This window comes from Equus caballus, chromosome 8 (assembly GCF_041296265.1).
Source record: "Equus caballus isolate H_3958 breed thoroughbred chromosome 8, TB-T2T, whole genome shotgun sequence".
Taxonomy (NCBI): Eukaryota; Metazoa; Chordata; class Mammalia; order Perissodactyla; family Equidae; genus Equus; species Equus caballus.
In genome coordinates, this window is record NC_091691.1 from 52378860 (window position 1) to 52394894 (window position 16035).

Consider the following 16035-nt stretch of genomic DNA (forward strand, 5'->3'; position numbering starts at 1 on the left):
TGGTTTCTTCATATTCAGATACTTTTCCTCTCCCCAGCCTGTAGCCTCTGAGTAATTATTCAAATTCCAGGTCGAATCCTTTTCCTTTGATGAAGCCATCCCTTCCTAGCTCCACTTCGTAATAACTTTTCTACTTTCTGAACAATTACAGCACTTTTAGTCTGCAGTAACATACATAATGTAATTTAACATACATAATGTAATTTTCAAACTTACAAATAATTATACAAAATTGTTTTCATCCCTGTTGGTGGCACTTAGTCATATATGTGCAGTAGAGACAAAGCCATATATTTCTCTTGTTGCCCTCAGGGAAGGTAGCAGCCTGAAAACTCTGATTTCTCTGGAAGGAATTCATGATTGAGACTGAGAAGGCCTGGGTCCTAAGACTTGCTGAATAGTTTAAACAAGTCATTGCTCTTTTCCAGGCCTCCACCTCCCCGTTTGTAATATAACAGGGTTGGGATCATCTCTAAGGTTCCTTCCAGGTTTGATTCTAAGATTTTTGTTTCATCTTATCCCCAAAGAAAGACTACATGAAGATAATGTGCAATGGTACACAGGTAAATGTTTGAAAACTGTCTCTCTGGGAAGAAACAGCTCTCATTTGTAGTTTATTGATTTCTGTCGTGTAGATATTCCCATCATGGTCAGTATCCAACTACTAGGGTGACAAAACCAGTGTGAAGTTGGGAAGAGATGCACACCATTGGCTCTCATCAGCTGATGGACCCAGCCCAGCATCGCTCAGTGGTTCCTTTCAATGAAGAAGAGCACAGTCTCAGGCTGGATGGACACGGCCAACTATTCTAATCTAGCTTTTCTCACTCTAAAACTCCAACACAAGCTTTCTTCACTGAGTGAAAGGGAACAAGGGAGACAACCAGAGATGGTGGTCCTATCTTGGTTTTTTAATCCCACACTCTCCAGACCTGAGCTCTAAGATCAGTCCAATCTTCTCAGTGCCTGTGCCTAAGAGTGTCCATTTCTCTTGAAATCTGGCACAGGGATGATGCTACCGAGGTGGTGGCAATTTCACATGCAGTTGGTAACCTGGATCTATGCCTGGAGCTCTCAGCTCTGCTTTTTCTGGGAAGAAGCAGTGGTCCAAAGAACTAAAAGAAGTTTCTGAGCCAGAAGTCAGGAACAATGTCCAGATGGTGATGACAGTCTTGTTCGGGGAAAAGTCCTCAGAGTTCCATGAGGCAGTGGGAGGAAGAAAGAGTGGAAAGCAGAGAGCTGGAGCTTAAGACCCAGGACCAAACCCGGCTGTAACTCAAGATGCTCACAACCATGTGAAACTCTTGGTTTATCTGTAAAGTATTGGTTAAAATCAATTCTAAATTCCTTCTGATACCACTGGCAGGATCAAATAAGATGTTCTGAAAACACCTTGGAAACTGTTATTTATAATTATTTCTCTTGAAAAATAGGCTTGGAAGCAAATTAAATATTACCAGTTATCAGGATAGATGATTAAATATATTTCCTCCTCACTGGTTTATTTGGGTTCACAAAGAAGTTTGGAAGAGTGCCAAGTAGTTAATGTGATCCTTGAAGAGCACCCTTCCCCAATTCTAAAAGGACTAGTTAACGCTGGTTTCATATAGCCACTCTCCTCCTCCACACGTAATTAGAAAGAACAGGGATTCCCCAGATAAACTGAGAGAAATATGCTAATGTTCAGAGTGGATGACAGTACTAGGGACGGCTGCATAGATATTTTTAACATGCTAATGTGTACCTGCCAGACTGAGCTCCAAGCCTCCAGGTGCTGGCACTGCTAAGCAGGAATGAGAAGGAACAGGGAGCTTTTCAGAGAAGCACAGATTCAGAGGCAGAGGGAGGGTAAAGAGTCTAAGCAAGCACATACACAGCCAAAGGGTGCCGGGCAGGTGTTAGATGACAATTCAACTCAACAACTACGGGTTCAAGCTGCTGATCAAGGCACCTCAGGCACATGGGGACTGTGCAATGGTGAGCTGGCATTCATTCAGCACCGCCTTGGGGCTGCGCCAAGTGCTTCACAAACATTACTTCAGATAGCATTTAAACCCCCTTTCACATGGGGGATAGAGAAAACAGAACAGTAAGAAGGCTATCACTACCTTGAGAAATGTTTCAACACAGTGCTTTGGGAGCTCTTTGGAGGAAGAAATAACAGCCAATAGGGAGAGGTTAAATTTGAGAGAAAGACTGAAAAGAATGGAGACTTTCTTCTACTCCTCTCCTCCATTAGACTGTAAGTTCTATTATACTAGGAATCCTGACTACTAATATATCCCCATGTTTGGCACATAGAATATAGCCAACAATGATAATAATGATGGTAACAGCTAACATGGTTGGAGCATTGACCATGTGTTAGGCACTATTCTAAGTGTTTTGCAAATGTTACCTTATTGAATCTTCACAATTACTCTTGAGGTAGGAAATATTATCGTTCCTGTATAACTAATGAGGAAATTAAGACACAGAATGTTTTGTTAAATGATTTTCCCACAGTAACACATCTAGAAGTGACTGAGCTATGATTTTGAACCCAGATAACCTCACCTCAGAACCTGCGCTCTTGAGTACCATGCTATCGTAAGTCTCTTTTTGAATCAATAAATGAAGAGGAGATGGCATTCCTGGGGTATAGGATAGGGAACAGTATAAACAAAAGCCTTGAGGTACCATTACTGCTGTTCACCAAATATACCCGGCTTTTCATTTTCTGGGAACACAGTAGTATTTTACTCCTCTGCCTCTCTGAAATTAGTGTGGACATGTAGATGGCTTTAGCAATGAAATGTGAGCAAAGTGATGGGTATCACTTCCAGGAAACACTGCCCAATTCACCACAGTCCCTTTCTCTGATTCAATGACCATGGAAATACCTAATAAGATACACCTTCTGTCTTTTTGGTTATCTGAGTGAATAGAATGAACAGAGCTTCCTGCCAACACATGATGGACACATATTGTGAACAAGAAATAAACTTGTGAGATTTAGGGTTGTTTATTAACAAAACATAACCTAGCCTATCCTAGCTAGTACATAAATTCATACCAGAACTGGGCTACTCATGTAACAACAACAAAATACCTTAAAATGTGGCTGTAATTTCAGGATTTGGTAGCAGGCAGCAAGGTAATTGTTATCAGAGGCTGGAAACATTCTGATCCATGTTATGCATTGGTGAATCATTTGTTAAACTGCTGTCTACAACGCTTGGAAAGTAGATAATGTAACAAATAATTTCTTAACTCTAGGAGAAGTAGTTGCAAGACACAATGTTAATAGCATGTGTTGGGTGCTGTTGGCAGCCTTCAGCAAGGTGTTGCGCAGTTTGAAATAAACTCAGAAAAGAACTGGTTAGATTGCAAGCAGTAATGAAAGGGAATAAGGAGAGGCTAGACATTTGTGACTTGTGGGACTGGAAGAAGTAACTGATTTCAACCCAGTGGTAAAAGGTAAATCTGAGAAGGCCTTTGAGTGATGAAGACATGGTGAGAACTACCCCTTGTGACAAGGTTCAACTAAAGGATATGGCCACCCCATTGTTCAAACCTCTGAATGGAGTGAGATGATTTAGAATGAAGACACAATTAAGTAAATCTTTTTGATTAGACAAAATGATTCAGAGAAAAGCAGCTAGTAAGTTGATAAGCTGAGAGTATCTGAAATAGAGGCATGAGGGTGGGAAGGCAAACAAATAGAGCAAAAATGATCATTATATCTAGAAGGGTTCTGTGTGTGTGATGATCATTACATAGTACTTCTTGGAACCAATAGATAGGAAGTTGACTATAGTCTTGAGCAAGCTACACTACCCAAAGAAGCACAAGCCTAAATTAAAAGACACAGTAATGAGAGGAGTCCTAAAATGTCTTTTGGGCTCCAAGGAGTACACCTTCCCTGATGTGTGCTTTGGATACGGTCAAGGAAGATAAAAGAAATGGAAGACTCTCCCAGAGCAGGGAGCCAGGAGACATGGAGAACAATGAATGCGGAAGTTGGTCTCAGGGAGCAGAATTGCAGCCTAATCAGAAACATTCCCCAACCCTGGAGCCTGGACATCTTACCCAGTGGGATTAGTTCTGGACTAATGACTACTGTTATCTCCCACCTGCTTCCTTTTGAAAGGGAGTATTTATTGTGGATGTTTTGTCCTTGTTCTGCCATTCTGTCTTGGGTGTGTGGGAGGCAAATAGTTTGTCTTTTTGAGTCTGCAGGTCTCCAGACGCAGAAAACCACATCTGGACCAGATGTAGATATTACAGTGTATCATTCCCTGATGTACAGACTATCACACATCACCCACAGACCATAAATTTTGAGGCTATATGGCTAAGATAGGGGCAGGACAGGGCTTTTGGGTTTTCTCCCCTTGATGGTGATGGTGGGGCATGAATATATTTTGCTTGCAAGAAAGGCAGTGAGCCAAATATTTGGTGTCCAGAAGGATAGACTTTGATTGTTATTAATGCTGCTTGACAAATATTGTTTTGTGTATCCATGTCCTGGGCACATGGTAAGATTACCTTCTCTGCCTTCTTTGAAGGCAGACATTGCCATGTTACTAGCTTTTGCCCAAGAAAGGGGAATGGAGGCGACCTGTCCTACTTGCAAGTAGAAACATTAAGACGCTGTGCTCTTGCCCTGCCTTGGTAACTTTGGGAGCCTTTGTTGATGTAGCGTATCCACAACTTGGTCCTGGGTGACCATGGCAAGCAAAGTTCCCTACTGACCCAAGATGGAAGGGTAGCATGAGCAAGAAATAAATTTTTGCTGTTAGAAGCCTCTCTGATTTGGGGGTTGTTTTTTACTTCCAGCATAATCTAGCCTATCTTGACTAGCATGGAACTGAAGCTAGCAAAATAGATCCTAAGAACAATTAGTAGCTCCATTTGATCGAAGCCAAGAATACTTGTAAGGGAAGAGCAGGAAAGAAGATCTCAAAGGGGGATGGAGTCTTATTGAAACTCTGAATGCTCTTGAGGGCTACGTGCATAGACAAAATGGGATTCAGAGATGATTTCCCAGCAACCTCGTAGAAAGTCCATAGAAGGGGCTGCTGCAGAGAGAGAATAGTGGCAACAAGGCAGATTGGTCCACTGCAGTCATTCAAGAGAGATGACTGAAGCCCCAAAGCTTGAAGATGTGAGAGGCTAGCCACAATGTTTCAAGACTCAATTTAGGAGAATGGTAATTCAGGTGACAGAAATGGAAGGGTCAGGAAGAAAAGGGATGCACTTAGGGAGTAGTGAACTGAGTGCCTTGAAATCTCATCTTCCTGCATGCTTAGCTTAAAAATATAGGATCAGTGTACACGATAAGAAGATGTTGCTGGTCTCACGCTGAAGTCTCAGACTCCACAGGCCAGAAAAATCTCATACAGATATTTTGTCCATTCCACCCAAGTCTCCAAGCAGAATTATCAACAGTCTCAAGGAAATATAGTTCAGATTGTTTTAAAAGATGCCTGGAAGTGTCTCTCAAAATCCCCAAATTAATTTATCCAATAATTAATAACTTTGCTGTTAGAAGTTCCTCCTTGCAGCTCAGCTAAATTCTTTGGGCTGCAGTTTTGATCTCATTTCGTACTGTTTTCTACATAGGAATGTCGATGGTTTTGCTATTCCACACGCATCCTCTGTAAAGGTACCATTTATTTAGTACTTACACCCAGCCTGCTTCCAAAAAGGATTAGAGGCAGCTCCTTATACGTCTGCTTAGACTTCCTTTTAAAGTAGCTTTTTTCATTCCGGCATAGTGTGCTGCCATCTGAGGTGCCTGAGGACGATTTCCTTAATGATGTAAAATGAAAGCAAAGCTAATAACTGGAACTATGCTGACAAACTAGTAACCTGTAATAATAATAAAAAAAAAAAGCCCTGCCCATGCCAGGTAAAGTGGATTTTTCTGACCAGAAAAAAATTCTGAACAAAATGATCAATTTTAATACCACCAGCCTCTGAGTTTTAGTTTCTTTCCTCTCTATAGTGCCTGCTTTTGCCATTTTTAGATTCAAGTATATCTAAATACTATAATAAATAAATAAATAAATAAATACTTACTCCCGCTTGACCGTAACCAGATTTTAGTAAAGCATTTAATAAATTTATTGAAACCAAGGTATAAATGACTCCTACAGTACTTCAATATTAAAGGTATTGAATAAATGTTTGTTACATGAATGAATGAGGGAATGATTACGTGAATACAATTTCTGATTGCAGTTAGGGTGTTCTCTTTTACCTGGTTGTCTGCACTTTAATAGGGAACATCAATATTACATTGAGGGAATGGTAGCTAGCAGACAGGCAAAGTAAAGGAATTTTAAGGCTCTTTGCGAACAGCAGTCTTCCTGGCAGGACGGTGGGTAACATTTTTGATCAATACTACCTAAAGGGAGTGGCAAATCTTCATTTCCAGAACCCTCTTCTGGGGTCTTCCCCTGCTCATATCCTCTACTGTCTTTAGGGCTTTGTTTACACAGCCATGTACAGCCAGGTCACGTGAAGAATGCCGATTATACACTGTACAGCCACAGAACAGGTCCAGGTACTGGATTTGCTATTAGCGCAGTCCTGACATTGCTGGACGCAGGCCATCTCTTTTCCCTCTGACCCCCGTCAGCCAATGCCTCCTTTATGCCTGATCCTTTGGTCATTTTGTCCTTCCTCCCTTCACCACAGGCAATCCTGAGTCAAGGTCCTTCCGATTTCGGCTGCAAGTCTGCCTGCTTACACTTCTGGTCAGAACGGACTTCACTGCAGCCTCTGACATCCCCCTCAAATCTACTGTGTTCTCAGAATGAATGTTTTTGAATGTCTCTTTTTCCTCAGCACTGCTTCTCAGCTGTCCATACCCAGTTGATCTTCCTTTTTCTTCCATTTTGAACATTCTTTTACCCAGCTCATCTCTGCAGACTTGGTAAGTCTGGCATTCTACCCAGCTTTTTGTTCTTTCTGCTTTTAACACCTGGGCTCAAATCTTAGCTCTGACAGTTAGTTGACATGTAACCTTGGACAAGCTATTTAACCTCCCTAAGACATAGATTCCTCATTTGTAAAGTGGGGAAAATCTCATGTATAGAGTTGTGGTGATTAAATGAAAAAAAAAAAAAAAAAAGGAATATAAAGCCCTTTGCACTCAGTCAGGCACTTAGAACCTCATTAAAACTTAAATCTCGCTCCTATGTTTTAAACTCTCTTTCTTTCTAAAAAGCATCTGAAATTCCTTTCATTCTTTCACCTCCCTCAAAGATGCACAAGTAATTTTTCCTCTCTGAGGTCATGATCATTGTAGGGACAGCCCAGTCTCCACAGGTTTCCTTCCAAACCAGGCTTTTCTAAAGAGCAATTACATAGCAAGAGACCAGGACATGGTACAGACTACAATACTCACAGGTGCCCATCTCCTTTAGAGCAGAGTATTCAGACCACAAAGAGGGACCAATTTTTTAAGCGGGGTGTGGTGATGCAGGCTGAATATAATAGACGATTTCTTATACAAGCTTTTTTTTGTTTTGTTTTTTAACCAGGCTTATTTCTAGCAGGGAGTTGAAAGGTATGTTGGTAATTTGGCTATGAGCAAGTGAATGAGTTCCCCTCTTTTAAACTTTTTCCATTTCTTATTTTGGAAGTGGGGGAAAGTTGGGAGGATACAGGATAACAGAAGAAAGTGTTATCGTCAAGGACAGGTAGGAAACTATCCTGAGTTTATCACTGAGGAGGTAAATTCACAATTTTGTATTGTCAGGTTGTTATTCTGTTCTCTGTCCCATTGAAAGGAGGATTTGTGTTATATGTTACAATTACACTGAGGAACAGGTAGGAGAGAAATAGCAAAGGTTTTGCAGAAAGCAGACAACAAAGGAAAACAGAGACATTTCATACCATTTAGGACAAAGATGGGATGGTATATATTATGCTATGTTCTTAAATATGGTTCACATCCTTAGGAAACAAGATCGCAATGCTCCCATCTTCATATCCTCCCCCTCCTTTTTCTGGGAGGGGAAGGAACATGAGGAACTGTAGGTGGGTAGGAGGGGCGTGTGGAATATGAGGAACCGGCAGAGGACACAGTGTGTCTAGAGAGAAAAAGGGGAGAAAGAAACCTATACAAAGATAACCAAAAAACAGAGACTCCAACAGGAGGCTACAGTTTTGGGTTCCTGATGTAAAACTGGTTCATTTAAAATTTCCAGAATTAAAGTTGAAGGAGAACACCCTATCTATCTCTTCTCAAATCATTTTGTTTACGGCTACGATGTCCTTTTGTCTCTAAATGGTGAACTGGTGGCTAGAGCAGTGTGTTGAGAGGAGTTCCCAGCCTCAGTGGGAAGGGTGCTGGAATCCATTAAAGCTGGGATCGGCTAATGCTGTCTGCCACAAGGTGCGGGTGCGGGGGTTGTAGGGGTGGTGGGGCAGTTGTGATGGGAGTCATCTACTGGTGTCATCCTTGCTAACATCCCAAGCCTCTCATTTAATTGTGGGGTGGGTGGGAGGGAGAGGTTCAGAGACATTAATCCAGTTGCCAAAAGCCACATAGCTATTTAGTATTTCACCAATTTATTTAAAAAAAAAAAAGTTTCAGCATTAGAGAAAGAATGAAGATTAACAGAATTAACTAGCCTGAAGACGAAAAACTATTTTTCTCCAAGGAATTTAGGACTGAAAATAAACCTTCCTGAAGCCTCTTGTTAGATACTTCATCAAAATTGCCAGGAGCTCTGCTTGGTCCTCTCCAGAGCCAAACAGGCACAGAAGACTGGGGCCCTTCTCGCCAATTTCAGGGGAGATGAGAAATCTGTAATGTTAGAGGCTCGTTCTTCCGGGAGAAGATTTTTCTTAGTCCTTGGATGAAGGGATAAATAAGTATGAAGAAATTTTAAAGCATTATTTGTTTAGGCATTTGAATTAATGGACATTTGAATTTAATTTTAGAATCTTTTAAATGACAGTTCACTTCATGTTATTTTTAAAAAGTTCTTTTTATAGTATATTGAAAAAAAAAGTCCAAGATGGGATTTGGACAGGGTTTTAACTAATCATGGTAGCAGGCAAGAGTATCAGTTCCAGAATAAATAGCATATTGTAGCCAATCCAAGTAAAAGGCTTAAGTGCTTCATCAGAGCCAAGCTGTGATGACATGCTTTGAGGGAATTCTAGCCCCCAAACCTCTCCCCTCCTTGCCTGAGAATTTACTATTAAACATTCAGAAGTTATTTTTGAAAATACTAACATTCTCAGGTGATATACCATTTCGAGTTCATTGTTAGTCAATAGCAAAGAAAGAAGGAAGAGCTAGAGTGGTGAGGTGAAGGGATTGGTTAATAGTTGTGGAAGAAGAGAAAGAAATGAGAGAAATATTGGTCCTCAGAGAGTAGCTACAGGAGTTTTGCAGCCCAAAGATGGAGTTTACTCTCTCAAGATTCCTCCTGACTCCAGGATGTTCAACCGATCTTAGGCCTTATACATCAGAAGACACAATCACGGACATTAAGAAGCTGATGAAAACCAGCCTCAGAAATAAACCCTCCAGATGCCTTTGGAAAATAGAAAAGGGAAAAGAAAAACAATGTAGGAAAGTGTAGGAGTACCTTCTCTCCAATATTTCTGAGAGAAAATGGGAGTTGAAAACCTCAAACAAAATGTCGCCCCAATCTCACTTGGCTAATTTTAGTTATCTTAGTTCATGGCTATGATTCATCCTTAAACCTGTGAATTGCTGAGGAGGAAGGAGGAAAAAAATTGACTTAAATGTCAAAGAAGTAGGAACAAAAATACAGTTTTCTTTTTTGGGGAACTAGAATTCCAGGATATGGGGATCTTTTTTCTCATGAGAGACAGAGTGCTTCAATCTTCTAGAAAAATACTGATCTCCAGTCAAAACATCATCAAGGAATAAAAGACTGCATTGATTATGAGTCGTGTCATATATGAATTTTTGCCTCCATAGTATATTTCCCTTTTCTCTTTGTGTACCTCCTTAAATACCATTAAACTAGTAATCACTAATAATCCTATGTCGTAGAGGAGGATGGAAGCTTCATGTAGACTGTAATGAGAAATGGAAGTCCTAAAGCAGGGGAGGGAGAAATGAATGGAGACAAAGCGAACTATGAGAAATAAGTCTGGGGAATGGGATGGTAGCACAGAGAGGAAAGGCATGTTTGAACAATGGTCAGATGTTGTCTTGCCTGCTAAAAAATAGAGGGCAATGGAGATGGTTTGGTGAAATTCCATCCTGAGTAAAGACAATGTTTTTCAATTTACTAGGGGTCTCCTAGTAAATAGACTACCACTTTGAATTTCCATACGTTTGGGGGAAGAAAATAGCAGTAGTCACTAACTCAACTCAACTCATCTCAATGACTGATTTTACTGTCTGACGTAAACCTCTCTACCATCAGCTTAGCCACTTTCTGTGCATTTGCCTCTTTCTGCTCTTAAAACTTCTGAGCAGTCACAGAAATAGATGATGGTTGTAAAAATAGGGTCCAGGGCATTAAGGGAAGATAGTATTTTATAGAAGGCAAATGAAAGAGTTCCCATGACTTCAGAGCAGATTTCTCACAGTCCTGAAGCTATGACAACAGCAGCCCCAAGGCACAACTGTGAATGTAGATTTCTGCACTCACCCTGTCCTCAGCCTCCTCAGACACTCTCCTCGTCTCCTTAGGGCTCTTCATTTCTGTTCTGATCCCTGAGGATGTGAGCAGCAGCAATCTCTCTATCTCATCATCCAAGACCCAAAGCGTCATTCAGCTGATGTACAATTGCATCCTGACGGATAAACTAACAGGATACTAAGGAGGTGAGAGGGGCTCTGCATGTTGCAGAATCATACCACTTGGTTTACTATGAGAAAAATGATATCTTGAAGGTTCAAGTGACTTTCTTGCCCAAAGCATTCCCTCTTTTGCATCTCTTGGAAGATATCAATTAATGCCATGACTACCTACTATTGTCTTTAGTAGAGAGATATTTTAAAATCCACAGAAGATAGCTGCCAAAAGGGTCCTTGGCCACCCTCATTTCATACCACCTTGGCCCTTTATTACATATCCAGTTATTACATTGCCTTTGTGACACATCCAGTTCTTTCCAGACTAGGTATATTTAATTTTCTGAGCCTCTGTGAGGTGTGCTGAAGTGCAATGAAGACCTATTTCTATTTTTCATTTCCATGATCAACTTTTACCTTGTTTTGTGTCCCCCACATAGATATGTTGAAGTCCTAACTTCAGTACCTGTGAGCATGACCTTATTTGCAAATAGTGTCCTTGCAGATTTAATTAAGCTAAGATGAGGCCACTAGGGAGGGTCCTAATCCAGTATGACTGGGATCCTAAGAAGAGAACCATGTGAAGACAGAGACGGGAGAAGGCAGTGTCCTTTGTCAACAAAGGCAAAGATGGAAGTGCTGCAGCTGCAAGCAAGGCATGCCGAGGATTGCAGGCCACACCAGAAGCCAGGATATTCTCTACAGGTTTCAGAAGGAGCACGACCATGCCAACCCCTTGATTTCAGATTTCTAGCTTCCAGAATTGTGAGAGAATAAATTTCTGTTGTTTCAAGCCGCCCAGTTCATGACATTTCGTCGTGGTGGCACTAGGAAACGAATACATGCCGTTAAAGGCAAACAGGAAGGACAACTGGAAGCCGAAAGAGAGCAAGAAGAGCTTTTTATCTTGGGTTGGGTTACTAATGTCATTGGTATTAATCTTTTTTTGGAAATGATCCAGAATGGTTCCACATGACCCTTTGAAAAAAAAAATTCATGAGGGGACTCTCCCTGTCTGCTTCTTTAAAATATAATGTTCTTTGTTATTCAAATGAATCCCCAGCATAGACTAGTCAGCTGCTTTTGCAGTGTTGTAGGCTAACAATCTAGTTTGTTTTTCTTGACCCGACTGCTTTGGTCTTTTTTGGTTTATATTTTATTTATATTTGTTAATATTTGTTAATATTTTATTTTGTAATGTGATATAAATGCATGAATAGTAATATATATTTCCTCAAAATATAGAATCAAAGGCACTTAAAATCACGAATTATCCATAATATAGTTTTCAGGTCCAAATGATGATAACATGATGATACGTTCCAAGGCTCTGATTTACCCTCTATAAAGAATGTTAAAAATTAAATCGGGCCTTGCTTAAAATAATCAATTTCAGTAGTTTCTTTTGTGATGCTGTTCTGTGTTTAGGAACAGCATAAATGAAGGTAAACACTACTCATAACCATAGTTTTCAAAATAAAAAACCATTTTTGAGGTCTTACAAATTATAATATGTATTGAGTGTCTAAATTTAAAAACATATCGAGAATCTTCACATAGCACCCTTTTTTTTTCTTTTCAGGAAGATTAGACCTGAGCTAATATCTGCTGCCAATCCTCCTTATTTTGCTGAGGAAGATAAGCCCTGAGCTAACATCCATGCCCATCTTCCTCTACTGTATATGTGGGATGCCTGCCACAGCATGGCTTAATGAGCGGTGCATAGGCCCGCACCTGGGATCCAAACTGGGGAACCCTGGGCTGCCAAAGCACAGCATACGAACTTAACTGTGACACCACCAGGCTGGCCCAGCACCCGATTTTTAAGCATAGTCACATTCTACAAACTTCTCCAAGATAATCTGTTCTATTGTGTTACTTGATTATCTGAAAAGTTCAAGGGTCTTTTAAGGAAGAGTTGCCCTGCAGATTTAGTGCTTGAACAAATGTCCAAGTGTTGGGACATATAGATCCTCTCATTGACCAGAAATCTTAATTCTTTTCAGAAGCCATTCTAGATTGTTTCAAACTCTTCTTCTTGTGGGTTGGGGTTCAGTTTACGATCTATGCAGAGTACACTTGGATGCCCATGTCTTTGAAGGCACTGGGATATGCAAGTCAGACTCAATGTAAAACTCAATAGACCATCCCATGCATCACACTGCTCCATCTGTAGGATGTTTTCTGTCCCACTTACACTAGGAATCACACACTCTGATCCTAGGTGAGATACAAGGAGCTTGGATTACCAGAATTATAGTGTTGGAAACACTTACTTGAGTGTGGTGAGTTCTGTAAGGGATGGTTGAGTAGCCTTGAGATAGCTTTCTCTTCGTGCAGCAACTTTGGGAGAAGGCTTGGGACTTGTGTCTGAGTCCCCACTGTCTTCATCTCCCATGGCCTTGATATAGCTGCCACTCCGCATTCTTCGGCATGGAATTTCATCATCTTTACCTCGAGGGGTATAGCCTGTCCATTCATCTTGGGGAACCTATTCAGATATAAAACATAATTCATTTTTAAAATAAAAATCCTACATTTTTCTTTTCTTTTCTTTTCTTTTGGTATGACCCTGGATATGGTAATACAGATAATTATCTAAAACTATAGACACTAACATTTCAACAATAGTGTTTTACTATAATCAGTTTAAAAATATTTTAAATACATGCAAATCCATGCCTTAATCTTTAAAGATGTTATTTTTCCTTTTTCTCCAAAAACTCCCCGGTACATAGTTGTGTATTTCTAGTTGTGGGTCCTTCTAGTTGTGGCATGTGGGATGCCGCAGAAGCGGAGTGCACGAACTTAAGCACTCGGCCATGGGGCCGGCCCCCATGCCTTAATCTTTAAAATAACCTGTATGTTAGGAAAAATTAAAACCATTGGCTCTGATTGACTTATACGTCTCAGTTTTCTCAGGCTGAATTGAGTCAGGCATAAAAATGCCATTGGAAAGGAGACCAGTTTTATTTGAGCTTTTCAATTATTTGTTTTCAATTGTCATTTAAAATCCAAGAATGTTTCTACTTGATCTACACTTTTCCTGAACCTTCCATCTCTGCCATCTCATATCCAATCTCCTTCCTAAACCAGTAGTCTATACCAGCTGCATTCACTTCCCAATCACCTATTCTTTCTGAATCCTTCTTAATTTGGATTCAGCCTCTGTAGATCTGCTTATAGCACTCTTTAAAGGTTTCCAATGGTCTAGGTTTCTCATGAAATCCAGTGGCATTTTCTTAATTTTAATTTGTCTTGGCCTACACACACATACACACCACCTCTTAAGAGTTTCTCCCTTTTGGCTTTCTGGGTACTCTACTTACCTAGTATAACCAGTACTTATCTGAATCGGTCTTCTCCTCTTGCTTTGCTGGATCCTCCTCTATGTCCCTAATTGTGGTACCACACAAGATAACGTTCTCAGTACATCGCTCTTTTTTCCTTTCTACAGTCATTTCCTTTGAGTTCAGCAGGGCACTACACTAGGTGTTACGGGGCTTCTTTGACTTTCTCTTCAGTTCCTCTTAGATATTCCACTTCAACATGGACTCAACCTGGGGTCTCATTCCTCCTCCATTTGGTAAAAGAAATGCATCATGACCACTCTTTTTATCCACTAAGAAATAACAAACAGTCTACGGTGCACAGAAAGGTGCACAGGGCTTAACTAAAAGAGATAAAAAAGGGGGAGACTGGTTCTTGCCCTCAATATGCTTATAACAGAGATGAGAAGACAAAACATGAGTACATTTGGCGATAGTTCCAAATCAACATGTTAGAAAGTTTTAGATGTGGTGCCGTAAATGGAATATGCACTAACGAGACACAAGAAACAGGAGGTATCAGTAATGGTGATGGGGAAGGATCATTCAGGCAGGGCTCCCTGGGATGGGCCAGGTTTGTAATGAGAAGGTAAAAAGGTATTTAATATCTTCATGCTATTTACTGATTAGCCATTAAAAAATACAACGTTTCATTATTAACATTGGACTATGTAAGCAATTTACTTATAGGATCTTATTTCATCAACACAACAACTCCATGCATTTTTTCTGTATTTCTCAGGCAGGACAGAGAGCTTAAGAAATTTGCCAAAGAACGCATAGCTAGTAAAACAACACATAGCACTGGGAGTTAAAGCATTTTGGTTTAACTCCAAAGATTGGAATTTACTAAACTAAGTTTTATAATTAATAATATATGAATTTTAAATCTAAAGTGTTAAGAATATTGTCCACAATGACACATACACAAATAAGACATAGATTTCCACACATTATAGGTTCTCTGAAGTGAGAATAGCTATTCCACAAAAAACAGCACTCTTGTTTCCTCTTTAAATTATGAATTTATCTATATAATTTGAAAGCTTCTATCTAGAAACATTCGACCAAAGAGATGCTGCCATTCATGGACCTGAAAACAGCAGTTTGTAGGTGGAAATTTTGAAAAGTACTAATAAAGTTTGGTTAAGCTTCACTGTGCAGCTTATTTATTTTATTGAACAAATTCTTAAATCGTGCTTCCTATGTGCGGGCACTGTTCTAAATGTTGTATAAATGTTAACTCATTTGATCCACACGGTTGAGGGGTAGTTTTATTATCCCCATTTTAAAAATGAGGAAACTGAGGTTGTGTAACTCGCCCAAAGTCCCAGCTATGAAGGGCAGAATTCCCACCTGGCAGCTCCTGGGGCTTTGCTGTTGACCACTATCTGATGCTGTCTCTCTTTCTAGACTATGATCTGTGGCACCTACAGAACTGAACAATTATAGTCCCATGACACCTTCGTAATCCATCACATCTGATCGGTTTGCCATTTATTAATTATGGTAGTAACAATGTAGAATTTTTACTTTTGTAGCTAAAAAGCATCAAAATCACCATAGCAACAAGAGAGATTTTTTTAGGGAAATTATAAATGTTGAGAACAGCGTTGTTTTCCTTCAATTGGCAGGTGACTCACTGCAATCATATGATCATGTTCAGGACCTTATTATTGGCTTAGCAATCACATTTTATAAATTAAGTTGGTACAGCTGAGGGTCATAGATGACGCATATAACACTTGCTACTTCTCAGGACTGATGCACAGTTCATAAGCCTTGCTCTCTGGAACATGTCAGAGACTAATGACAAACTTATGAGCTCAAATCGCTTATGAAACAAAATATGCCAAATTTCTGGTTAGGTGTTTTTTTCACAGTTACTTTATGGTAGAAACTTGGGCTTGTGCTAGAAAA

General features: G+C 40.0%; 1 protein-coding gene across 25 annotated transcripts in view; it reads right to left on the reverse strand.

Moving 5' to 3' along the window:
• Positions 1-16035, reverse strand: part of DLGAP1 (DLG associated protein 1) — an 843036-nt gene that overhangs the window by 243832 nt on the left and 583169 nt on the right. For all 25 annotated transcript variants that reach the window (XM_001915460.6, XM_070220811.1, XM_070220815.1 and 22 more), the window contains one exon: positions 13063-13277. In XM_001915460.6, the coding sequence (XP_001915495.2) occupies positions 13063-13277 (215 nt within the window). The remainder of the gene's footprint in view (positions 1-13062; positions 13278-16035) is intronic.